The 26,790-nt window shown below is 49.7% G+C and overlaps 1 protein-coding gene across 5 annotated transcripts in view; it reads right to left on the bottom strand.

The window, feature by feature from the left end:
- Positions 1 to 26,790, bottom strand: part of DPYSL2 (dihydropyrimidinase like 2) — a 115,358-nt gene that overhangs the window by 64,686 nt on the left and 23,882 nt on the right. The window contains exons 1-3 of one of the 5 annotated variants that reach the window (XM_067039918.1): positions 14,539 to 14,701; positions 7,554 to 7,642; positions 5,683 to 5,867 (exon numbers count right to left, since the gene is read on the bottom strand). In XM_067039918.1, coding sequence (XP_066896019.1) covers positions 5,683 to 5,867; positions 7,554 to 7,642; positions 14,539 to 14,550 — 286 coding nt within the window. In that variant the 5' untranslated portion in view covers positions 14,551 to 14,701. Of the gene's footprint in view, positions 1 to 5,682; positions 5,868 to 7,553; positions 7,643 to 9,380; positions 9,766 to 10,596; positions 10,705 to 11,236; positions 12,057 to 14,538; positions 14,702 to 26,790 lie in introns of those variants that run through there. The other 4 variants (XM_059071724.2, XM_067039917.1, XM_067039919.1 and 1 more) reach the window with 4 other exon arrangements.

Here is a 26,790-nt window from a genome sequence, read left to right as displayed (position 1 = left end):
GAGCCTTGATCGGACTGTAACACAGGATGAATGTCCCGAGGGCCAGGCCAGGAAGACCCACTGTTGGGCGAGGCGCACAGAATAAGCGGCAGATTACGGCAGAGGGGGCTGCATGGGGGCTTCGGGAGGGAGGTAACGCCTAAGCTAGCCCTCGAAGGGTAAGGAAGATCTCCAGAGGCAGAGGAAAGAAGGGAAGGGCACCCCTGGCTGCGGTAACTGACAGTGTGAGTCTCGGCTGGGGCAGCAGGATTGGGTTCTGTCACTTGGGCTGCATTCTCAGAGCCAGAGGCGGTCGCTGAGGGCTTCAGAGGATGGAGGTACCATGATCGGTCCACTGGAAGAGCCCAGGCTGCAAGGTGATGTATGGGCTGCAGAGGTAGGGATAAGGGCAGTGAGACCCTCAGAAGCTGGGGCCATCATCCCGTAGAGATGACCAAAGGTCTGGATCGGCAGAGGAAGAGATAACACGCCAAGAGATAACACAGAGACAGAATTAGCTGGATTCGGCACAAGGTGCCCGTGGGTTTGAGCCAGCATGACCCCGAGGGCAGCCCTCGCCAGGGTTGGGCGCTGGGGTAGCAGCAGGAGATGGAGAGAAGAGGGTGAGTCTGACTGGGGGTGGCTGGGTGCGGGAATCGGGGTACCTCTGGGAGCCCCATCCAGCAGGAAAGTGACAAGTCCAGAGTTCAGGAGAGACGGCCCCTTCCAGCCCTGAGGCATCTGGCTGTCCTCGCCTTGTCTGTGCTCAAGTCCTGTCCTGGTCTCTGCTGTACAGCAGCTTCAGGGTGGGGAAGAAGCCTCCTTGGGTGTGTTGTGCCGGGGGCTCCACAGCCCTAGGGAAAGCCCTGAGTTCAGGTTAGCAGAAACATTCAGGCTCTCTTCACTGAGCAGTGGCTTCCGATCCTTAGCGATCTAGAGTCTGTAGATCTGGCACAGACCCCCGAGATCCAGACTTTCCAACAGCTCCTCAGGTGCACTTGACAATCACCAGACTCAAGTACAGATTCACAGGTCCCATCAGTAGACTCTCCACTTCAAGGGGTTGGGTGGGCCCAGGAAGCTGAATGCTTTAGGAGGCTTTACCCCAAGTAACACCAGGGTACCCAGTCTGCTGACCATGCTTGGAGAACCCCTGCTCCCAGCAAATGTTCGGGTCAGACCCTACAGCTGGAGTCTCTTTTCTCTGCCTCTGTTGAGAGAGTTGAGATCCAGAGGGGGGGGCCTCTATGGAGATGGGCGGTTGCTGGTACCCGATGTGAGATGGAACGATATAAGCACCACGGCTGAGTGATAACTGCGGGCCAGGTACTAGTCTGACGCCTCCACTGTCGAGCTCTGTAACAACTTTCCCCGTTTTGCAGGTGAGGCGACCGAGGCTTAAAGCAAAGGTCACGCTGCTGGCCGGTGGTGGAGTCACAGTTGCAGGTGTGCGCTCCATACCTGCCACCTGCGCTGATGCGCGGTGGGGGGGGGTAAGTGCCCTATCCTCTGGCTTCCCCTCTATAAAATGGAAGTAACTGTTCCCGCCTGCTTCCTGGAGACGCTGGGGTCTCAACAACTCTGATGATCATAAAGTCCCCGGGACGCCAGCAGCGCTTTCTCCCAGCAGCACCCCTGCCGCTTCCGTGACCCCTCAGCTGGTCTGGATACCACCTACAGGGAGCACGTCTAGAGCCTCTGCCCACGCAGCACTGGATGGGAAGGGCAAAGGACATTCTGTCTGTCCCACACGGATGGCCCCTTACAAAGATCTCATTGTACATTTCTCAATGAGAGGCTCTGTTTGACGGCAATAATATTATTTTCTGCTGCTGATGTGTCACCTCCGTTTCCAAACTGGGAATATTCAACTGCATTTTCCACCACAGGCTGTGCCATTTCAGACCGAAATGAAGCCTCCAGGTCCCGTGGCCTGGGAAACACACAGCAAGCGGCAGGTGAAGACACATCAGGTGACACGGCTTGGAGCAATTCAGAAAGCTGGGAGGGAGGGGCTGCAGGTGGTACGGTGCCAATTTCCTTCAATGGCTTTTGTTTCTGTAAGTTTTCACTTGAATCCCTTCAACGTGCCCGTAATACTTAGCTCTGGCCTCAATACTCATTAAAGAAGCTACAGGGCTTCCCTGGTGGCGCAGTGGTTGGGAGTCCGCCCGCCGATGCGGGGGACGCGGGTTCGTGCCCCGGTCCGGGAAGATCCCACGTGCCGCGGAGCGGCTGGGCTCAAGTAAATAAAATAAACACCATTCCTGCCCCCCCCCAAAAAAAGAAGCTACAATCTCACTGAAGGAACAGGTCGCAGTTCCCGACCCACTAAGCTAGCTATGCCTCTTTTCAAGGCTCCCACTATAAAGCGGGCTCCAGCCGCGGACTCACTTAAAGCAATGCAGAACGCATGACCAGCACGCAGAGAAAAGAATCCTGATCTCCTCATCTGTATTATTGCCACGTTCTCTCCTGAGGGAAGGGCAAGCTGTGGGAATTCTATAGAGGTCAGTAACCACAGGTGGGCATTTGCAGGAGTAAATATTTTTCTCAGGATACACAAGCAGTGCAGTTTGGGGTGTGACAGCTGTGACCACATCGCCACTACCTCTGCTTACTTTCGTGCTTTGCGATCTGCTCCTCAAATCGCCCTCCTCCTTGACGGCATCACCACCCCTGCATTAAAATACGCTTGGGGCTTCCCTGGTGGCACAGTGGTTGAGAATCCGCCTGCCGATGCAGGAGACACGGGTTCGTGCCCTGGTCCGGGAAGATCCCACATGCCGCGGAGCAACTAAGCCCGTGAGCCATGGCTGCTGGGCCTGCGCGTCCGAAGCCTGTGCTCCGCAACGGGAGAGGCCACAACAGTGAGAGGCCCGCGTACCGCAAAAAAAAAAAAAAAAAAAAAATACGCTTGCATTCTGCTCCTCGGAGAGGGGCAGGCAAGTCTGATTTCTCCCTCCTCCTTCGCTCCGAGCTGCCATAAGGTCATCCGCTGTCTATTCTCGGCCCTCGGGACAGGTGCAGGACTTGTGGAGACATCCCTGGTCCCTGCACACAAGGAACCCACCTGGCGGGAAGGGAAAGGTGCCCACAACCTCTGAGAAAGAAGGCCAAAGGGAAGGTCAGGGTGTCAGCAGGAAGGGATGCACCCACATGTGACGGGGGTGGGGGTGGGGGGTGGGGCAGAAAGGGACAAGAAGCAGGAGAGGGGCCAGAGAACCGGTCAAGTGCTGGGGAGTAAAAACGCACATTCGAGAATGCAGGATGCGGTCTTTCAAGTAAGTCGGAGAGCAAGCAGGGCTTTGATGCACTGTGGCGCGAAGTGCACCTGATGAGAGGCAAACTCTGTCTCTGAGCTCAGTGAATGCCCGAACGGGGGCGCTGGAAAGGGCATCCAGGGCCGTCTAGTGCGAATCCTTCTTTGTGCAGATAGGCAGCCCAAAAAAGCGAGGTGACTTGTCCAAGGTCACACAGCAAGTTAGTGCCCTGGATGGGGGTATTTCCACCTCGGAGGGCTGCCCCTCAGCCCAATGATAGATGTCACTGATCGCTCCCTTAGGACATATTATTTGTGACTTATTAACACTCTGTGGCCAAGGTACAGGCCTACAGGGCCCCCATAGGGACTCCAAACTGAGGCAGATTATAACCTTGACTTGGTCTTCTAGGCTGACACCCAGGCCATCTGTGCTTCTCCAAGCTCCAGTGTGGCTCCACGGCTGGCCCTGGAGGAGGGGTGGAAATACCCACTGGTGCCGGTGAGTCCTGACAGATGCCACTGACAAAACAGCAGGCGTCAACACTAGGCCAGAGTCCCAAGGGGTGCGCAGATGCCAACACCGCCACCACCAAGAACAGCACCCTCTAGGTTGGAAGGTAATACATGCGGCAAGAAAGAGGCAGCAACATTAAGGCTTAAACTTGGATGCTCTTTCTGATCAGTGATGACACCCCGAAGACCAGAAGGGACACGAGGAGGTGGGTGCGTGATTTAAAAAGTCAAAGAGCTCGAACTAGAATGGGATAGCAATGTTCTTCTGGGTGGTAGGGCAGACAAGAGGAAGCTCAGAAACAGACCCTAAAGTTACACGTAAAGAGAGCATCATTCTGAAAAGTAACCGGCAAGATAGGTTTCTTTCTAAAGCAGAAAGAGCTAAGTTCTTTCCACTTGGACCCTCTTCTGAACTGAACTATAAGCTTTTTTTTTTTTTTTTTTTGCGGTACGCAGGCCTCTCACTGCTGTGGCCTCTCCCGTTGCGGGGCACAGGCTCCGGACACGCAGGCTCAGCGGCCATGGCTCACGGGCCCCGCCGCTCCGCGGCACGTGGGATCCTCCCGGACCGGGGCACGAACCCGTGTCCCCTGCATCGGCAGGCGGACTCTCAACCACTGCACCACCAGGGAAGCCCATGAACTATAAGCTTTTAAGACAGACTGTATATTGACTTTCACTCTCGGATAAAATCTTTAAAAAAAAATGAAATAGTGCCAATTGCAGCAACATGGATGGACCTAGAGATTATCGTGCTAAGTGAAATTGGACAGAGAAAGATAAATATCATATGATATTACTTATATGCGGAACCAAAAGAAAAATGGTACAAATAAACTTATTTGCAAAACAGAAACAGACTCACAGACATAGAAACAAACTTATGGTTACCAAAGGGGAAAGGGGAGAAGGGATAAATTAGCAGTTTGGGATTAACAGATATGCACTACTGTATATAAAATAGATAAACAACAAGGTCCTACTGTATAGCACAGGGAACTATATTCAATATCCTGTAACAAATCATAATGGTGAAAAAGAATAGATGCCTATAGATATATAACTGAATCACTTTGCTGTACACCTGAAACCAGCACAACATTGTAAATTGACTCCACTTCAATAGAAAAATTAAAATTAAAAACAAAAATGTGTCTGGTGGGCCACTGTGCGACTTGCCTACCTCCTCGAGCTCAAAATGATATTTGCCAAAGGCATGCTGGTAAGTGACCATTCACAAGCAAACTCTACACATTTGTTAGGAAATATACTTTAGATTTAGCTGAATGAAAAGCATAAATCCAACTGAGTGATATTTACAGGGCACCCAGCTGTTCACAGCAGCAATTTTCATATGTAAACAACTGATATCTGTGGGTGCTTCTCCAAGCAGGACTGCCCAACTCCATTAATGTCAAACCCAGGCCAGGAAGTAATCCCTCCATTGGATTTTCCTATCCGTGGAACTGACGTTCCTGCTTCAACAGTTCATTTGCTGTACCCCAGCCTCATTCCAAGAAGATACACACTCAGGAATTCTTTAAAAGTCAAAATCAAATAGTTAGGAGCAAAGGCTCAAAACTAATAGCTTTGAAGATTACTCCAAATGCTGTGTTTTCAAAGTGACCACAATCAAATCACATTTTCAGGTTAAGGAAGACAAAAGTTCTCAAGCAGAGAAAGCAAGAAGCCACTCTTTCATCCTACCAACATTCTCTAGAAGCGTATTCTCAAGTTCAACTGGAGAACCTCAGAGCTGGACAGAAAATGAGACTAAGGCTGGCCCACCCTCACCCTCTTACGTGGTAGATCCGTCCACTGCTTAGTTCTGCAACCTTTGAAAGGAAAGACTCAAACAGCACAGACTCATTTTCAAACGATAATGGTTCCCAAGCCCTAAGATTATTCTTTGTAAGCCGTCTTACTGATCATGGTGGTTCCCCCAGCCAGGGCTGCCTTGGTGCCTTGAAAGAAGTCATCAGCAGAGGTCATCCCCTGATCGGGCATCTGGAAGCGGGTGTGGACATCAATCCCTCCAGGGATCACCATTCTGGAATGGGCTTCAATGGTCTTCACCCCTCCTGGCACAATCAGGTTTTCTCCTATTTGCCTAAATAAACAGGGTGGGTGAAAATGATTGTAAAGAAATGTCCTAAATCAAATGGGATCTGACAGACATTTTCACCACGCCATAAACAACCCTTCCCTGTGTTCTAAAGACTCTTCAGATTATTGTTCTCATTCATGATCTGTGCACCCCTCACTCCCTACCCTCAAGAGGTAATGCAGAGCATACTAGAAAACAAAATCTACATAAGGCATCAGAGGCCAATCAAAGAGGCTTAGTTACCAGAAAACCCATATGATCAAATGATAACAAAGCCCTGAGATATTTACCAAAAATATCACTATACTTTCCTTACAACACACTCAGTTGAGTTAATTATACTATAACAATTTTCTCCAGACCTGGCTGCACTTTACAAACATTTATTTTCACCATATTCTTTCCAACTAAGAGGAATGAGGAGTAGAAAGGTAGGGGATAGAACAAAACAAAGCAAAGATAATAAGTAAACACTATGATTGCTACTATTTAAAAATTTGGAAGCATGTGATCAGCAACTCAGATAACAAAGGCGGCAAAATTAATATTCATTAAGTTGTGTAACAAGGATTCATTTCCAATTTTTAAAAAATATCTCTGCTCCATCTTTACGTCAGTTTTTGGAAAAGGAAAAAGTAACCAAGGGGCAGTTGGTAAAGTTCTAAAATAAATTAGTGATGACTAAAAAATATCACACAGGCTTGTTCACTTCTAGGCCAGAGTCTCACGGACCAGATCATGCTGTTTTCCACTTGGGGGAAAATGGAACATGAAAGTCATGGTATTTTAGAGCCTGGAGCTGAGACTGTCACAAGCAAACACACATGGAGAAAACATTAAATGTGGAAACGTTAAAACCTCTTGTAGGATCGTAAATCAGGGTGTGAGTTTCCAGGCAACAGAAACATCCACTACAATTTTCCACTCCTCTGGACTGGTTTGCTGCTAGCCCTTGATAAATGCTGCTTATTTAAAAGATGTCATTTGCGGCAGTGTTTGTCTTTAAACAATGTGCTATTTCTTCAGAGCCCTCTGAGCTGTCCCAGTTGGAAGGGCGTGAGGATATGGAGATGTTCTCAGCTCACTTAACCCTCTAGGACCCCAAAATACCCTACTTCCGTAACTACTTTGTTGTTTTCTCCTTTGAAACACAATACACAATAAACACAAGGGCAGTCCCATTTAGGTTTCATGAAACCTAAAATTCCCTCGGAATGAGGCAGTAATGTGTCTCTGTGACTTAGTAATTAATTTGGTGTCCATTGCCCCCAACAACTTGGATTCTTGATTAAGAAGGCAGATGTGCTATCATGATAGAAGAAGCTGTACTTCACGTTTGTGTCCTTTGATTGTCCTATCCACCCCACACAAGTATATTCTAGTAAAACCTTTAATATAGTCAATGGATCGTAACCTGCGTATGTGGCAACAAGAAGATGTTGTGTCACCTCGGTTAAAAATAGTCAATTACATAACACGTAAGGAAATGTCTGTGCATTTAATTGTGGTTTTGAATTCCCTAAATCTGAGTTTTCCAACTCACTAATTACCAGCAATCAAACTAGGCTTAAACAGATACTGAGTTAGTCTCTAAATCACTACAGCTTGATACTACGGGTGTGAATTGTAGCTAATGCTTAGGAACACTGCAAGGTACCCAAGTTTGTGGCAATAATGAGTTACACTTACTTGATCAACCCATCTTCCATGTATATGTCTGCATAGAATGACTGGTCATCATTAACGATTTTACCTCCTTTGATCAGAAGACGATCACTCTGAAACAAAGAAGCAGTAAGGTCACAATTCGTAACTGATCCATGAGAAACAGTTGGTAGTAAGATAGATGAGCTAAGACCACATTTTTTTTTTTTTTTTTTTTTGTGCTAGGCGGGCCTCTCACTGTTGTGGCCTCTCCCGTTGCGCAGCACAGGCTCCGCGGCCATGGCTCACGGGCCCAGCCGCTCCGTGGCATGTGGGATCTTCCCGGACCGGGGCACGAACCCGTGTCCCCTGCCATCGGCAGGTGGATTCTCAACCACTGCGCCACCAGAGAAGCCCAAGACCACATTTTCACTGCTCAAAAGTGATGCTCAAAATGAGCCAATTTTGGAAAGACTCAGTGACAAAGGTGAATCTGTATTTGGCAATCTACTCATCATTTGATGAGTCAGAACATACCGGCAAAGCTCAAAGCTTATCCTAGAGAAAAAAAAGAAAAAGAAAAAAAACACAACAGAGACAACAACCATCTATTTCCATTGGACCTACAAGCACAAAAGAGAAAGAATGAAAAAAAAAAGCCCAACAATCTTCTTTTAAAGATCAGTAAAAAGATTTCAGATAAAGAAGGCAATCACTTTAAATGGCTTTAGGCTAAACTTCATTTAAAAAAAAAAAATACACCCACATGTAGCGGAAGTCCAGGAAAATTTAACCAAAAGTCTGTTGTCACGGGATACTATACACAAACACCCTTGGTTCATCCATAGCAAGGTTTCAATTCAGTATGTTCTTTATATTTGCATTTATCTTCAAGGTAAATCAAAACAATTGTAGCAAAGAGGGGGGAAAACACACTTCAAACATGCATCATTTTAACTATTAGGCTGTTAAGAAAAAGGTAAAGTTTTAGAATAAAGTAGGTGAGATGGCAAGTTCTAAAATCTAACACCATTATTGACTGTACACATACTGATACTTTAATTGGTACAAAAAATATATGACAAGCAGCATATACGGGCCAAGAATGTAACAGAAATGTTACATTATGATTCATCTCTATCCCAAATGCTGTTGATGGAATGCTATGCTAAAATTCTGTGTTCAGTGGACACGCACCTGTATTAGTCCCTGCTGGGTTTAAACGACTGCCTTTTTAATATGCAGAGCACTTCAAAGAACGGCGTTCATTCTGACAATGGTTAACTCAAAATTCAGTTAAGAATAATATTCTCAGCAAGTGCTTTATATTTAGCACCTACCAAGAAGAAATTACAGCAACTTTTAAAATATATATATAAGCTACTAGAGACCTAGGAAAAAAGATACTTTTACACGGAAATGCGCACACACCTGGGTTTAGAAAGTATTTATTGTTTTTCTAACATCATGAGAAACACTAAGATTATTTTAATTGTTAGACTGTAGGGGTCTTCATCCTGCTGTAGGGTTTGGAAAGTCAAATGGGAATAAATAGTCAGCAACGATTCCTGCATTTATATAAGGTAAAGGTTAAGACCTTTACAAAATCCTGTCCTGTAAACCATGTCACCCAAGCCTCAAATCAAATCTGTAACGTGATGGGAGCTAGATTCTTGTCCCAAGGACACATAAAGAAACTGAGGCGCAGAGAGGTTAAGCCACTGGCCCAAGGTCACCTGATCCAGTGCACTTATCTGTCTACAGTGATCTCCCCCTCTTCCCCAGAATCCAGCTCTGATGGGATAAACATCGCCTGGGAGGCAAAGAGAAGCCCTGCCCCTCACCACCTGTTCCCCTTAGTCACTGCAGTACCTGTTCCAGCCATCATGCGAATCCCCGAGCCAACATCATGCTGAGAAAAAAAAAATGAAACATCACAGCCCCGCTCACTCGAGTGGCATCTTATATAACAGGCTGGCCGTGCTGACGGAGGAAGGGAAACCATGCTATAGGTCCTACCATGATGCCACCAGATTTTGTTAAAGGGCAGAGGGGGCGCTCTTCTAAAAATCAGTCTTGTTGATTGTTTGCTTTTCGAATTTTTTTCTCCCCACGCTGTCAAAACGAAACTGCCTTTTTCATTCACGAAGACATCAAGAGCACTTGAGGCTTGCAGCAAATGTGCTCTCCACCCCACTCCTCAGATTCCTTCCTGCGATGCAAGGAACACATAACGCTGGGTCCCCCCGCGCTCTGCCCTTTGGGATCTTGGGTCCTTGGCCCTCAAGAAAAAGCTAGTACCCACCCCCCGCTGTAGAACAGCTCATCCTATAAATCCTCCCGAGCACACGCCCCTTCCCCTGTGCATGTGCTCCCACATCTCTCTCCTGCGGATGGGTGTGCCCTTGTACATCAGTGGAAGTCGGGGTACCCGTGGCTAAGGAGGAAACCAGAGCGAAAGCACGCCCTTAAACCCAGCCCTAAACACATCTGGACTTTTCAAAGATTCTTTCGGTCACCGCCTCAGCCCTGGGTTCTACCCAGCAATCAGCTGGCCCATTGCAATTGCACATCATTACATAACAATGAATTTCCCTCGCGTTCCTCCCTCCCCGGGATTTCATTCGGGGATGTAGAGAAATAGGACTGGCGAGACTTTTCCGGGAAAAGATGGGGAGAAGATGGGGGGCTGGGAAGCAGCGGGAACAAGAACCTGTGTTCATCGCCGAAGCATCGCAAAGTCATCGCTTGGAGCTTCTCGTGATTTACAAACTAACAAGCCCAGGCCCCAGAGCTGCGCCGGCATCTCCGGCCTCTGCGATCATTGTCTGGCCGAGGCCGGGCCATCTGCCTCGCGCGTCGCGCAGCGCCATTACCTTCCAGAGCCCGGCTCGGCGCTGTCCCCAACGCCCACCCTCCCAGCCCGCTTTGTATGCGCCAACACGGACGCCTCCCCGGCCGCAGAAGGGGCAGAAAGACACAAGAAAGCGAGCCCAGAGCCGCCAGGGTCCCAGCCCCAAACCACTGGGCGAGGAAGCCGAGAGGGCCACCAAAACCCGGTCCCGGTCAACAAAAAGCCCACGCCTACCTCCCCCCTTCCTCTGCTCATCACCGCGTCCCTGTTTTTCCTTCCCGTTTCCACAGGATCCCGGTACACCAGCCCTTTTCAGCATCCCTCTGCTGTCATTACGCCTCCGGGCTAAAACCCGCTCCTTTTTCTGAGGAACCGGAGGAAGGTTCCAGAAAGCCCTTTATGGTGGGGGGCGGGAGATACAGGGAGAATCCATTTCCCCATCTCCCCATCCAGCTCCTGGAGTCCAGCTCCTGGAGTCCAGCTCCTGGACTCCAGCACCGCAGCACGCAGCCGGGAGAACAATATCCGAGCTTCAACCATGCATATTCAATCTGGCATCCATTTGCTTACACCCCGCAGGCCAGCACTACAGCATCTCGCTCTGACAATAAAAGGATACAGCGGATGTGGCGCGCTACCTAAAACGACCTTAATGCACTCACGCTCCTATTTTAATGCCTTAGAAACTATATGGCTTACAATTCTATAGGATTGCGTCTCCCATCACGATCGCCTTCTGTAGCAACAAGGGAAAAAAAGGAAAAAAAAAAAGTTGGGTCTCTCTTCCTCCCCCTCCTTTAAAATAAATTCCTTATATGTTCTGTGCCACAAAAGGTTGCTGGCCGATCGCAGATTTCACAAGTACCAAACTCACCGTGATGCGTGGAATATTTTTCTTCCCCTGATAAGACATCTCTCTCCTGGGAAAAAATTAATTTCAAGAGGGCAGCTTTAAAACAAAAATTGCCCGAAAAGAGACTTGGTATTTTTTGCAGGATTGAAAAATGTGCAGCCGCTTAGCTGGTCTTGCTGATAGAAATTTTCAGGAATGTTAAGGGATAAATGCAATCCCCTGTCTCCCTTTCTTCCTCTCCTCCAACACTGCCTCAGCTAGGGTGGAAAAAAAGAAAGAGAGAGAGAGAGAGAGACAGAGAGACAGAAAGAGAGACAGAAAGAGAGACAGAGCAGTAGGGTAGGGGGTGGAAATAAACTACAGCAATAAAAGCCTCGGTTCAAGTCGGCCACCGCGGCGCATGCGCCGCCAGCCACTCCCTTTCCTCTCAGGCCAAAGCCGTCCGCTTCGAGATAGACGAGTCCTGATTGGCCACAATCGTGGGATATGCAAATGAGCGCAGGCGGGGAGGGGTGAGGCGCGAGAGCGCGAATTGCTGCAGTGTGCGGCCGAGGGCGGCGGTCGGTGCGTGCACCCGAGCGGGGAGCGCGCCTTTCGCGCCCTTTCTTTGCACTGGTGCATCGGCCACCCGGGCTGACAGCGGCCCCAAATGCAGCATCAGCAACGCAGGGAGAGCGGAGGGGTGGTCATTACGGGCAGGGAGAACCGCGCCCCGCGACGGTGGGCTTCGGTGCGGCCTAGGCGGCACGCACCCGCTCGCGCGCGCCCCGGTAGATACTCGCCCGCGCGCCAATCCGCGGAGGCCGCCGCTGCAGCCCGCGTGGGGTGACTGCGCCGAGCCAATAGCTTTGCTGGCGGCGAGCGCGCGACTGCACGGCCGGCCGGCGCCGCGCCACCCGGGAGGGGCGCCCAAGTACTCCTGCTGCCGCCGCCGCCGCCGTCGCCTTTCGCGAAAGGTCGCTCGGCCTCCGCCCAGGAGTCGAAGGAGGAATTCAGATGGCCGCGAGCGGAGGAAAGGGGAGCGGGGCGAGGAGTCACCGCGCGGCGCCGCGCCGGCCACGCCCAGCCCCGGAGAGGGGCAGCTGGCCACGGGCCTGTGGGCGGCCGGCGCCGGGCTGGGCTCCCCCAGGGTGGAAGAGCGCGGGCCCGAGGTGAGGCAACAAACAGGAAGTGGAGCCAGAGGCCGGGCTTCGGGCATCAGTGGCCTGCGAGCTAGCTGGAAAGGAAAGTCCGAAGCCCTCACTTCTCTGATTAGGGAAGGAAGGCAGCCGGGGAAGACTGTATCTCGCTGCTGGGTATGGAAACCCCGCCTTGAAACGTCGTTTTGTGCCTTGGGGTCGCAAGGAACTTGGGGGCAGGGGGGGAAGCAGCAGCCGCCTGTTGAGGCCAAAAAAGGCCCAATCTACCCGGGTCTCCTCTTCAACAGTCACGCTCACCTACACCCATTTGGGGGTGTGGTGGAGAGAGTGCTGCCTGCACTCTATTCGCTCTATTCCTATTCGCTGCTGCCTGCAGTTTTGTTGAGGAGAAACTGTTGGGATTGCAGCGCCCTAAGGATTTGCATTGCTATAGGCGGGCCCCTACTTCACATAATGTGGCCAAAAGCCGGGAGATGAACTGAAGAAGCAAGAGGAATGAAAAAAAGGCGAGCTTACATCCTAAAAAGCAAGGGATCCTGAGTCATGGAGAGAGCCTCCCAGAATCTGAGTTTAAAACACAGGGGGAGACTTGACTCCCCAGCCAGAGACCCTATCACACTTACAGCAGTTTTTAAGGCCTCTCTTCTTGGGCTAGCAACTGACCAAGCTGGGACCCCTTGGCTCTGTCCAAGTCCTGCTCTGATGCTCTTACTTCAGGATCCCTGTAGAAGGAAAAAGCTGGACCAGTTGATCCCGAGCTATCTACCAAAGGTCATCTCTTTGGAAAGCTGCCCAGCCAGGTACAATGACAAACATCTGGGCTGGCCCACAGCTTTGGGCTTCTCTGCTTGAGATCAAACAATAGATAGAATCCCTACATAATCTAGGCCTTCAGGCAACCATGAAAAAAAAAAAAAATCTAATTGGCTCACACCTGATCAGCAAAGATTAGCCAGATAAATGCAAAATAATCCTGAGGCTACTATGGGCCCATGTTTCAAAGTCTTTGTGCATCTGGCCACTTTGGATGGTTATTTGTCTGTCCAGAAGGTGTAAAATGCACCCTTTCATTCCTATTCCTGTCAATTCTGAAGTCCCAGAAAGGGGCTGTGAGGCATGCAGCAAGCTTCCCGGCTGGTTATTTCATTCCAGTTCCAATTAGCTGTGCATCTTAAAAATAAAAAGGGAGCACTTGCCCCTCCAACTATGTGATGTGCTAAGAGCCAAGTGAGTTGAAGTCAGCACGTATTGGTGTCACCCTAAAAGGGTCAAAGTCACAAGTCTGAGAAAGCATAGAATGTACCCTCCTACCCGAGAAAATCCACTGTAGGTTCCAACTAGCAGTGGTGGGGGAGAGGGCAGCCGGGGAACGAGTGTCCTATTAAATCATAAGGAAAATACTACTTGGCAAACAAATAATGAGTCAAATTAATTTAAAACAAAATAACCTCTAATTACATTATTTGTTTATATTCTTGTTCTATCTTCCTGCTCCTGAATTGCTTGATCATAACAGCTTTAACTATACCTTGTTATTTATCAGTTTGCCCTTGAACATTTTGCTCCCAGGAGCTTTTATGTCCATTTATTTGTATCAGTCTTATTTCTGTACCCATTCATATGAGGTTCCTAGTCCATGATACCTGACATTACCACTCATAAATATCTAAAGATATAAGGTGTAAATTGATTTGTCTGTTCTGAGTAGAGCCTTAAGAGTATTTGGCACATAGAAGATTCCAAATAGTTTTAACTGACCAAGGAAAAGAACTGTCAGCAATCTGCATTTTTTAGCATACTTACCACTCAATGCAATGCAGAAAAGGAAAGGACGTGGGGGAGACTTTTCCACCCACTCTGCATTGATTGACTTGTTACTATACAGTATCTTTACACTGTCTTTAGACAAACACTCAATGACAATTGCCTGTAAAGTTAAAAATCATTGTCCCTGAACCATATATATGAACCGATTCTCAGGCATTGATTTTTCTGAATTTTTAAAAAATTAAAGCATTATAAGCTGGCCTAGTCCACATTCATGACCCCTTCCCAGAGCCCCTGCCTCCCCACTTCCCCTACTCCTCCCCCAGCATCCAGAAAGAGCAAGAAGTGCTGAACAGTGGGTTAATGAAATGGTTTTCTCCCGGGCATCCTGGTGATCTGGAGGAAGGGAGAACTTGCCTGGTGATCCATGAGCAGCAGGGGTGCGTTCTACTCCGGTGCTGCACCAGAGCGACCACAGTCTCTCTGGAGCCTTATCTCCCACCTCTCAGCACCCACGACCCCACACCCAGGCTCAGGGGGCTGCATGCAGACACACACACTGCCCTCCGGGCCGCGTGCCTTCTCAAATCCAGGCCCACGGATGCTGCTCCCTTTTCCTGCTCCCTCAACACTTCCTCTAAGCACGTCCTGCTCCCTCAACACTTCCTCTAAGCGCGAGCCGAGGGACTTCCCTGTTGGTCCGGTGGTTAAGACTCTGTGCTTCCGTTGCAGGAGGCGTGGGGTCAATTCCTAGTTGGGGAACTAAGATCCCACAGGCTGCACGGCGCGGCCAAAACAATAAACAAATAGATAAAAGAGTGAGCTTAAATGTCACCTCCTCACCGGGTGCATCTGCACCCATCCACCCCCCAAACCACTGAGCACAGCGTCCTGTATTCACCTCTGCTGTAACACTCATCCTGTTGCATCGTAATTACTTGTCCATTTCTTCTATCAGAGCATGGCTCCCAGAAGCTAAGAGCCTTGTATTCCTCTTTTTCCAGTGACCAGCACACTGCCTGATCCGTGGCGGGACCCTCAACATTTGGTGGTACATAAACAAATGCCGTAGGGCTTCCCTGGTGGCGCAGCGGTTGAGAGTCCGCCTGCCGATGCAGGGGACGCGGGTTCGTGCCCCGGTCCGGGAAGATCCCATATGCGCGGAGCGGCTGGGCCCGTGAGCCATGGCCGCTGAGCCTGCGCGTCCGGAGCCCACAACAGTGAGAGGCCCGCGTACCGCAAAAAAAAAAAAAAAAAAAAAAAAAAAAAAAAAAAAAAAATTATGTAATTGCTCTTACAAGAAGAAAGATTCACATCCCTTCGGAGGTGAGTTCGGTTGTCAGGAACATCCCCAGCTCAGGCCTTTCTTTTCACCCTGCCACCTTGCTGGGGCTTCCTTCCTGGCCAGCCCACTCCTGTCCTCTGAAACTGCATGAGGACCTTGTCAGAATGCAGCTTATTATTCCTCGCACAGGAGTAGCGACCTGAATCTTAAGCTACGGCTCCGCTAAACAAAACTGCCGCGTACCACCAAGACTGAGAAAACACGGGGAGAGAGCATAGAATCCTAAAACAACTCCAGCATCAGACGAGGCATGTCTAGTCATTTTTTCTCAGCATCAATTTCTTCAATCGTTCTTTTCTCCACCCTCCCATTATTCCTTGCATGTGCCCATATTATGCCATTTATCGTATTACTCCATCAACACACTACTCCCCTCACCTATAACCAGGTGAGCACGGTTTTCCTTCCATGTAAAGTTTGAGTTCATGGAGTCCAGGAACTCTCAAAAGTCTTACTCATCTCTTACGCTAATATGGGGCCCGACAGCGTAGGGGCTCAAGAAGGATGGGGTGCGTGGTGTGATGACGTCCAATGAGGATTTTTGAGGTGTTCCCATGCTACACCCTGCCAGGAACTGCGGGCGGGAGGTGAGGTACTGTCACTCAGACACTCCGGGGTGACTGGGCTGCTTTCGGTTCCTCAGCACCCTCAGCAGCAGTCCTGGACCAGCCCTGCCACTGCCCTCGGTTTCTTCTTCCCCCTTTGGGGAGCGGGGGTAACCATTTCTGCTTCTGTGGCCCCCTGGGCCTCTGTGGAAGTGGAACCTAGAGGATGTCACCAAGCAGGGAAAGTCCAAATATAAATTGCTGGCAAAGAAGGGAAGATTTCAAGTCCCCACTTTGCTGCAGTACAGACGCCAAGGGCTGTGGCCTCAAATGCAGCCTGCTGCAGAAGGTAAAATTAATGAGGTGGTAAAGAGAAAGGACTGGAATTCTGCTTTGCCAAAAACTAAGGGCATCGACTAGGACACCGAACGGGAAGTGATGCCTGCTTCTCTGCAGCTGGAATCAGGCCACGACGGTCCTTTGTTTTGTGCACGTAACTCTGAAGGGGCAGAATCTGCGGAAGGGCAGCCAAAGACCAACAGATGCAAGCCTGCCCACTGCCTTTTCCAGGGGGTGCATCCTTTACCGGGGGGGACAGGGTGGGGGCAGATGAGGGTTGGGAGTGACTGGCCCGCTGAGCCAGATGCTGATTTTGCTGGAACTGGAAGTTGGGGCTCTGAAGCGTCCTGATGAATTCGTTACTGCACGAAGAAGCAAGTTTCATCGTCCAAATCTTATCCGACATCAGGGCACAGAAGAAAGCCTACACTTCACAGAATCTAGTAGACGTTGGCTTTCTCCTCTTATCTCCAGTTGGCACGCAATCCTCCCAAATGACCCCTGCCTTATCGGTCTCGCACAGCACCCTCTGTGGGACTACAGATTTTCCCTGAGCTCTTTCGGTCACAGCCGAGACAGACAGCATCTCGCTCTGGCCATCGTGCCTCAAGCTCGCCCTCTGGTGGCAAATGAGGAGAGTGGTTCTGGCCCTCTTGGTCCTTGTCTGGTGTGATGGATGATGACTCAGGACTAGGAAAGGGTCTTGGAGAAACTTATTCCAGTGTTCCTGGGTCTTAAATCACCTGGAGTGCTTTTGCCTCTGTGTCAGAATCATCCAGGACCCCAGCTCAGACCTGCTGATTAGAATCTCCAGAGATAAGGCCCAAGAATGTTTTTAAACTAGTCTAACTCTGGCCTGTAGACCACCCCTACCCTCCTTTTACAGAAGAGGAAGCTGGGAGAATATGAACTAAAATGCAGGTCTCACTCCCTATCCAGGACTTCCACCTCCTCAAAGTACATCGATGGTCCTGCTCTTTCCCCAGTGCGAGCATCTTATGAAAGAGTGATTCATATCATCATCACTATCTTTCTACTTATCTGTCTTCACTGTTATGTAGTCAGCAAGGAGGAAATTGATATACATTGAGCACCTACAATAGTCTAGGTACAACACTGGGTGCTTTAAATACATCTTATTCACTCCTCCCCAAAATCTTACTCGGTAAGTCTCCATATCCTTATTTTCTAGGCAGGAGAGTAAAGCTCAAAGTCAAGAACAAGAGCAGGATTCTAATCCAGGTCTGTGTGGTGGCCCTAAGCCCAAGGGGCTAGTTCTTTGAATGATTAAAATACTTGTTTAGCAGAAACCAGGACCCACCATGAAAGAGGTGGGTGTAGGTGGTCTGCAGTATCATTCTTTTTTATTATTATTATTTATTTATTTTCTTTCTTTTCTTTTTTTTGGCTGCATCGGGTCTTAGTTGCAGGATCTTCATTGAGGCATGCAGGCTCTTTCTTTGAGGCGCAGGCTCTTCGTTATGGCACACAGGCTTCTCTCTAGTTGTGGCACCAGGGCTTCTCTCTAGTTGTGGCGTGGGGGTTTTCTCTCTCTAGTGGTGCGCAGGCTGCAGGGCGTGTGGGCTCTGTAGTTTGTGGCACACGGGCTCTCTAGTTGAGGGACGCAGGCTCAGTAATTGTGGCACGTGGGCTTAGTTGCCCTGTGGCACATGGGGTCTTAGTTCCCCGAGCAGGGCTTGAACTCGCGTCCCCTGCCTTGGAAGGAGGATTCTTTACCACTGGACCACCAGGGAAATGCCTGTGGTCTCTTTCTTCACCCCGTTTGCTGCCACTCGAGGCGCCGAGAACTTCCATCAGTCGATCAGGACCCGTGTGCATTACTTAGACACTTCCCCAGTCCCCAAATTAATTCTCCATCTCTTTCTTTCCTCATCATTCAACGGGAGTCAGTTTCTCTCAGTGGCCCAACTTTCCTCTCCTTGGAAACACGATAGATTAACATGTGACTGACAGGGGAAGAGCTTGATTGGCTGCTTCCATAAATAAAATGCAAACTCTCACTTCCACCTTCTCCTCCCCCAGACTCTTCCTGGGCTCCCTACCCTCCCCCACTCTGCAGCCCCCTGGTTTCCGCCTGTTTCCTCTTCTCCTATTTGTGGCAGGGCCGGCTCCTCCTCACCCTTCAATACCCTCTTCAGGGCGCTCCTTCCTGCCTGGCCTGTCTGAAGTCAGCCCACAGAGTCGCCGCTCCCCCCTGCCTCAGCAGCAGCTCAGCAGCAATGATCGCAAGTTGGAAGTATTTTTGTGTATTCGTTTACCTGGGGAATTTCGCTTCTCCCTCTCAACTGCAAACTCCCTAAGTGACCTTGCCCTCCACCCCACCCAGGACAGACCTCACAACACTCAATAAACACAGGGTGAATGAGCAAACCGATGGCGCGGCCTTCATAACGACCCCACGCAGGCATCCTCCTGCCACCCGACCCCGCGGAGCCAGCCCGCAGCCTACGTGAGCACCTCTGCCTCCCTGATGTAAACCCCAGGTTTTTTAAAACGCCAGATATCAAGAATTCACCTCATTGGGTTGAGTCCTGTGGGCTGGCTTCCAGTTATCCGTGGCAGAGCGAGCAGATTCCCTTCCCACTAGGATCTCTCCTCCAAAAGCATCCGAACGCTCAGCTCCCCCTGCAGGCCAGTCTTGGGCACTGCAGTCAGGTTCGCCTTTCCAAGCCCACACCCAGAAAATACAGCGGATCCTCGTCGTCAGTCTGGGCCCTCCTTGATTCAGAAGCTGTGTCAGTTCCAAAAAGGGCCGAGAAAAAGGATGAACTCTCTTCCCAGGGAATTTAAATACTATTTCAGGAGTTTAAGTCTCTTAGAAGAATCCAGCCATGTTCCAATACTGAGAACTACTCACTGATTCAAAAACACTCTATGCCTCTTAACGATTTTTTCAAACAGGTTCCCTAGAGACCTCTTTGGGGCGATTTATTAGCTTAGTCTGTGAATTCTTGCAAGTAGTCCGGTTGGATATTGTAAAGATTTCAAGAAACGTAGAATTTCCCCTTAATCGCAATTGGTCTGCCTTTCCCCACTTCCTCCTTCCTCTCTCTCCAGCCCACCCAATGTTTGTTTTCAAGTTAGCCAGAGATTATTATCCACTGTGGACCAGCCCAAGAAGACCGAAGGGAAATTAGGAGGTGAGATCACAGTCTCCCTACGCACGGCCCCTCCTTGCATTACGACGAAGTGCCGTGCACGGCGAGGCCGTCGGGCAACGCACGGGTGCTTGACCGGCTCCAGAAAAGTGTGCCCCTCTGCCTTAGGCCTGGGCTGGGGGCTCTGTGCCCCCAGAGTGTCACCCATCCAAAGACTGAGCACCATCCAACTTCTGAGCGCATCCAGCCTCCCTCCAGAAACAGAATGAGACCTCACTAGACACAAGCAGATAAGGAAGTCAGAGAAGGATAAACAGCCAATGGAAGCTGTGCTGTGAGCAGACTCTCCATTGAGGACGTGGACCTTTAGACCAGATTCTACACCCACGGGCAACACTGACTTCGTGTGAGCACTGCAGTGCAACTGTGGGAGGAACTGGAGTGCCTGCACTGGTCCACCCGGCTCAGGAGTTCCCCTCTGTTCCTCGGGAATTGAGAAATGGAGTTAAGTTAGTAAAATGGCCACTTTAAAGTGACTGGGCTGAAAGAGGAAGAAAGTAATCCTTGTGGCCTAAGAGGCTAAGGGGGAGGCGGTGCCCTTCCTGTCCCCTTCTCTCTCCTCTCCATCCCAGACCACTGCCTTCGTCTGAGGTGTCACCGTCTCTCACAGGCCTAGTTGACTGGGACCCTGCTTCTGGGTCTTATCCTGTCCTGAAGTCAGAGTACTTTTCCAAATGCACCCATCTGGCCATGTTACTCTTCTGCTTATAATGCCAGAATGGCCCCACAATACCTGTGTGTTAAAGTCCAAAATCCTTGGTATCGTATCCAGGCTTTGTGAATAATCCAACCCCTGCCTACTTCTCTTGCCTTCCTTAGCTCTCTCTGCTGCCCTAGTTCACACCCCGTGCTCTAACCACACCAAACTCTTTGCTTTCCGTGAAGGTGTTGGGCTATTTGTAGCCTCTGTGTCTGTACCCACATCTCTATCTCCCCCCAACACACCCATCCCCTCTCTGACTCCTGTACCTCCTCGGTGCAGCCATTCCTGAGCCCCCAAGTAGAGATGACCACTCTCTGTGTTATGCACCATTGGGCCCTGTGCAGACTTCTAACAAAGCACCCGAAACAGTTTCCTGCACCTATTTCTTTATACCTTGTCTCCTTCTCCTAGAAAATAAGCTTTATGAGAGCAGAGATGACACTTTCTTTTTCGCAGCACCCACTGTAGTGCCTTGCAGACAATAAGCACACAACAAATTCCGAAAGAATGGATGGACGGGTAGATGGGTGGATGATGGATGGATGGATGGATGGGTGGATGGATGGATGGATGGATGGATGGGTGGATGGATGGATGGATGGATGGGTGGATGGATGGATGGATGGGTGGATGATGGATGGATGGGTGGATGATGGATGGATGGGTGGATGGATGGATGGATGGGTGGATGGATGGATGGATGGATGGGTGGATGGATGGATGGATGGATGGGTGGATGATGGATGGATGGATGGGTGGATGGATGGATGGATGGATGGGTGGATGGATGGATGGATGGGTGGATGATGGATGGATGGGTGGATGATGGATGGATGGGTGGATGGATGGATGGATGGGTGGATGGATGGATGGACTGGTGGGTAAAGGGTGGATAAATGAATAAATGAATAAGCTCCCTGAAAAAATGTCCCAGTTATAAAATACAATTACACTGGAACTTGAGTCTAAAATGACCTTCTAAGGCACAAAATTCGCAACCAGGCTCTGTCCTAGGCCCCATCCATTTAGTGAAAGCTCCCAGGAGGACCGACGGGCGCTCAGGACAACCGTTCTCTCCTAGTAGAAGAGGCTATGGACCTGTCACTAAGGCCTGGGTGCCCTAACTTGCTACCAGTACCACCTTATACTCATAGATGGATTAGGTCTTCTCTGGGAGACACTCTCCATGTTGCAGAAACTTCTAGAATCTGTGGATGTATCTCCAGACACTTCTCCTTAACGGATATGGGATAGAATAGCTTGAACAAAGGACTTCTTTATAGCACTGGCATCCTCCGGTGTGACAGATATCTTTCTTGACTGGCATGTGGGAAGTTCAGATAGGCAAAGGCAGGACGATCAAGGTCACCTTGTGAAATGTTCTTTCAATCCAGTATTGGGATATACGTTCTTTATCCTGCTTCCTCCCACATTTTTTTTTCTTTTTCTTTTTTTTTTTTCTATATCAAGTCATTTGGCCATTTTGCCTACAGAACCAAAAGTGGTCATGGTCTGGTGGGTGATCGAGGTTATCATCAGAGCTGCAGGGGTCTGAATTCTAAACTCATGACCCCTGGGGAGCCATTGGTTTGAGCCCTTCCCTTTCATCCCCCTTTGGGGTCAAGGCCAGAGCTGAGAGACACAGTGCAGATCATTTCCTGAGTCCTCATCTGCTGGGGAGGCCAGATCTGGGCCTTCATATGGTGACCTCAAAAGCAGAATGGTGGAGAAGAGAGTACATCAAGGCCATTGTCATTTCTCCTAGCAAAGAGGCCGCAAAATATGTTGTCAGGCTGCAAAGTCATAATGAAAAACACAGCATGCAATATCAGGACACATGGCCATTGCCAGCTTAAGCCACCCTCTCCGCCTATGCATATCCATAGCTGATTGGCCACAATGCAGCTGGCTTACATCTCTGTTTCAGCCCACCTAGGTTAATACTCAGCAGCAGTTCCTCCCGGGACAGCCCGGGAAGTCTTCCGCGCTCGCTTGTGAAGGTTAAAATGGTCCTCCGAAGGACAGCGGTGAGCGGGACAGCCGGCCACGATCCAACTCATCCTCTGCATCACCATGAACAACAGGGAAGTGACTTAGCCTCTCTGCGCCTTCGGACCCTCAACAACTCAGACAGCAACACCTGACCGCATGCCGGATTCTCCCTTCCCCGACCATGGCAGGGTCCTTCTGACAGCTTCCTCCAGGCCTGTTTAAATTGCAACGTCATGTAGCTCTCCTGTGGCAATTGTGTCTGCCCACACCAGTCTGAGTCCAACCAGCGAATTCATGGCTGAGAGAGATACTGCCATTTGGAACATGACAGGCTGTGGTTCCCATCAAAGCATGAAGATATAGTGGTTCCAGGTGATTTCAGGCTGCACCCCGGCCTGGTGAGGTCCAGGGACTGGTATGATCGGTATGAGAGGACCTCCTGAGAAATGGCGGACCTCCCCTGGAGTAGCTGCCTGCTACCTGCCAGCTGGTATTCCTCAGAACCCTACTCTCAGATCCCGTCCCAGGGCTCTACTTAACTGATGAACCACTGGCCTTTGCATCCTAGAGATCCCCCTACAAACGCCACCACTGCCACCCATTTTGCCTGAAAAGTGACTACAGGTAGCCTAATCATTTGACGGATGGTACCTGCCCAACTAAGCACCAGTGCCAACCTCTGTTTAAGAGTCAACCTTCCGGGGTTCCCTGGTGGCGCAGTGGTTGGGAGTCCACCTGCCGATGCAGGGGACGCAGGTTCGTGCCCCGGTCCGGGAAGATCCCACATGCCGCGGAGTGCGTTGAGCCTGCGCTCCGCAACGGGAGAGGCCACAGCAGTGAGAGGCCCGCGTACCGCAAAAAAAAAAAACAACAAAAAAGAGTCAATCTTCCATATTCATCCTGGTGCAGACCACAGCCCCTTCCCACTGGAGGAACCAAGAGTTCTGCCTCAAGGGTATTAAGATAAAACTCCTCCTCATGCAGGGGAGAGTGAGAGGCCCGCGTACCGCAAAAAAAATAAAAATAAAAATTAGGACACTTTGTATGAAAAAGCCACACTTCTACCTTCAGAAGCTCTAGGCAACTCTAGTGTCTGTCCCCAGGTGACACAGGTGGCTGGAGCAGGGTAGCTGGCTGCCCTGGAGGGGGCCCTGTGTTCTGTGCAATTCACCACACCCCCTCCATTTCCCTCACACTGAGGCTGAGTTCCAGCTACTGTCCCTCATGTGCCTCAAGACCCTCCTCATTCATAACCATTGCACATCTACCTACCTGGATCCAGGTAAATTTTGCTCTAGCCAGCCACAGACCTCTGGCAACTGTTTTTTTGTTTTGTTTTTTGTTTGTTTGTTTGTTTTGCGGTACGTGGGCCCCTCACTGTTGTGGCCTCTCCCGTTGCGGAGCACAGGCTCGGCGGCCATGGCTCACGGGCCCAGCCGCTCCGCGGCACGTGGGATCTTCCCGGACCGGGGGCATGAACCCGTGTCCCCTGCATCAGTAGGTGGATTCTCAACCACAGAGCCACCAGGGAAGCCCTGGCAACTGTTTGAACAAAGTTTTCCCTCTGTCTGTGACTTTGATGAGCCTTCAATAAGTAGAAGGAGAAAAATAACTTACGAAACAGCTACTCATCACCAAGAAACTGTCACCTACATTATCCATTTACCACTGTGAAATCAGTGCTATTGCTCCCATTTTACAGATGAAGAGACCAAGGCTGGAAGAAGTTAAATATATAAGTTAAATAACTGGGTCAAGGTCAGACAGCTAGAAAGTAACATACCCAGCATTCAAATCCAGATAAATCTGACTCCTTTGAACAGCATCTGTCCACCCCACAATGTCATTTCCAGACCATCACTCTCCCATCACGTTGCAAAAGACCCCCCCCCCCCAGTGCACCCGCTGCCCTGCGCATCTCTGTTTCCAGACCTCTCTCCACATTTATTCAGGATGTAAGCCACTGGATCGGTCTTTCTCTCTGTGGCACTGCAATGTGTCACAGGCTGCCAGCTGTTGAGGAAATCCATGTTCCTTCTCCTTCTAGCACAGCGGTCCCCAACCTTTTTGGCAGCAGGGACCGGTTTCCTGGAAGACAATTTTTCCATGGAACAAGGGTGGCAGGGGAGGATGGTTTCTGGATGATTCAAGCATGCTACATTTACTGTGCACTTTATTTCTATTATTATCACATTGTAATATGTAATAAAATCATTGTACAACTCACCAGAATGCAGAATCAGTGGGAGCCCTGAGCTTGTTTTCACTTGCCACTCACTGCTAGGGTGTTGATGTGAGTCTGCAAGCAACTGATTTATTATGGTCTCTGTGCAGGCAAACCTCTCTGCTAACGATGATCTGTATTTGCGGCCACTCCTCAGCACTAGCGTCACCGCCTCAGCTCCACCTCAGATCATCAGGCATTAAAGTCTCATAAGGAGCGTGCAACCTAGATCCCACGCAGGCGCAGTTCACAGGAGGGTTCGCCCTCCTGTGAGAATCTAATGCCGTCGCTGACCTGTTAGGAAGCGGAGCTCAGGCGGTAATGCGAGCGATGGGGAGTGGCTGTAAATACAGAGGAAGCTTCGCTCGCTTGCCCACAGCTCACCTCCTGCTGTGTGGACCGGTACTGGTCCATGGCCTGGGGGTTGGGGACCCCTGTTCTAGGACACACACCTGGACTACATTTCCTAGCATCCTCAGCAACGAGATATGACAAAGTTTCTGGCCAACTGAACGTGGTTGGCTGACAGCTATGGTTGTCTCTTGGGGGCCTTGAGATCCAGAGAAATCCCTCTATGCTCCTGCAAGCTCTTTCCTCCTTCTAGCTGACTGGGATGACGGTCCCCCAGACAACCTTGGGAGCTATGTGTTCTAGGTGGTAGAGCCATCAGCAGCCCAAGTCTCCAATTCACTGCATGCAGCAGGAACCCTGTGTCCATCCTTGCCTGCGGATCAAGAACACGCACCTTGAACTATTACATGATACAGAAATAAACTCCTCTTGCGCTTGAGCCGTTATACGTATTGGAGTCTTTGTTATAGCAGCAATATTCTTTCTATCCCAACTCCTATCATAATCCTATTTGGATTTAAAATTTGTGTGAAACACACACACACACACACACACACACACACACACACACACCCCTCAGTTCATGTACCTTCTTGATCCCAGCAACCTTGGCTTGCCCTTATCTTCAGCCATTGCCTCTCAAGGCTACATGGGCCCTCAACGCCACCACAACATCAATAGCTGAATCACCTTCTTCCTTCCAAGCTGGACTCCATGGTCCATCACCTGAACAGCTCTCAGCAGCAGCATCCTTTTACTCCTCTTACCCTGCAAACTTCCTGTCCTGGAGAAACCCTAAAAGTCACTCTTCCTGCACCGATGCAGTGGAAGGAAGGCAGAGAAAACTCCCATTGCGTTAAAGATTGGGACAGATAATCCCAGAAGAGCCTCTCACTTGCACTTGTCCTTGCCTTGGTCACCCCCACACGTGTCTCAGCAGCTGTCATGACCTTTACCATCTTCTCGGGCCACACTCAAACCTGCCCTCGTGGAACTCACAGTCTAGCTGGCAAGGCAGATGCCGAACAAAGAATTACAAATGGAATGAGTATTCCTAGGAGAGAATTGTGCACAACCATCTTTTCCACTTCCCCGTGATCTCACTGGAAGACGTCAGCCTGTTCCGGTGTTATTCCTGAATCCATGCTCTGTCCCTCCCTCCTAGATCTCAATCTCTTTCTCTCTACTGTTCACTCCCTTCAGCCTGGAAACATCTTTCATCCTTTCCCGACATCCCCCCACCCTTGGCTCTGTGTTCCTCATCAGCTATTGCCTTGGCATTGATCTCTCCTCACTGTTAAGTGGCGTGGTCACCATTTCCTCAACTTCAACTCCCATTTGCTTCTCGGCCACTATAATGTGGCTTCTTCCCCTGATTCCATTGAAAGAGCTCTGGTAACAAGCCCCCTCCTTGATAAACCTAAGGAACATTTTGCAGCCTTCATCTAAATTAGCCTCCCTGTGGTACTTAGCATTATTGCCTCTCCCAGTTTTCAAATTCCCCTCCCTTCCTTCCTTGACATCTTTCTTCTGGCTCTCTTTATGGCCTTTCTTTCTAAATGTTCATTGTGGGTTCATCTTACGCCATCCTAAACACCAATGATCCTCGACGTTATCTCCTGAGCCTCTTTCTCTGCCATGGTTTCAATAACCACTTAAATGTTTGTGACTTCCAAATCTTCACTTCTGACCCCTCCCAGCCTTCATTCATTCATTCAACAAGGATATATCAAGTGCTTCCTTTGTGCCAAAAGATACAGTAATGAAAAAAACTTATTCCTCTACTTATGGAAGTTAAATTCTATAAACAGGTAAAGAAACAAATACGCAAGAGAACTACAGATTGTGGTAAGCACTATCAATGAAGTAAACAGAGGATAGAAAGATGGAGAGGCCCTTTAGATACAGTGGTCTACGAAGGTCTTTCTGGGGAGTTGACACCTGAGTGGAGATTTAGTCACAAAGGCAAAAATCAGGTCTTTGCCTCTGGA

The sequence above is a fragment of the Kogia breviceps genome, chromosome 8 (genome assembly GCF_026419965.1).
Source record: "Kogia breviceps isolate mKogBre1 chromosome 8, mKogBre1 haplotype 1, whole genome shotgun sequence".
NCBI lineage: Eukaryota > Metazoa > Chordata > Mammalia > Artiodactyla > Physeteridae > Kogia > Kogia breviceps.
The sequence above is the reverse complement of the archived record's forward strand: the minus strand, read 5'-3'. Positions and strand labels throughout refer to the sequence as shown.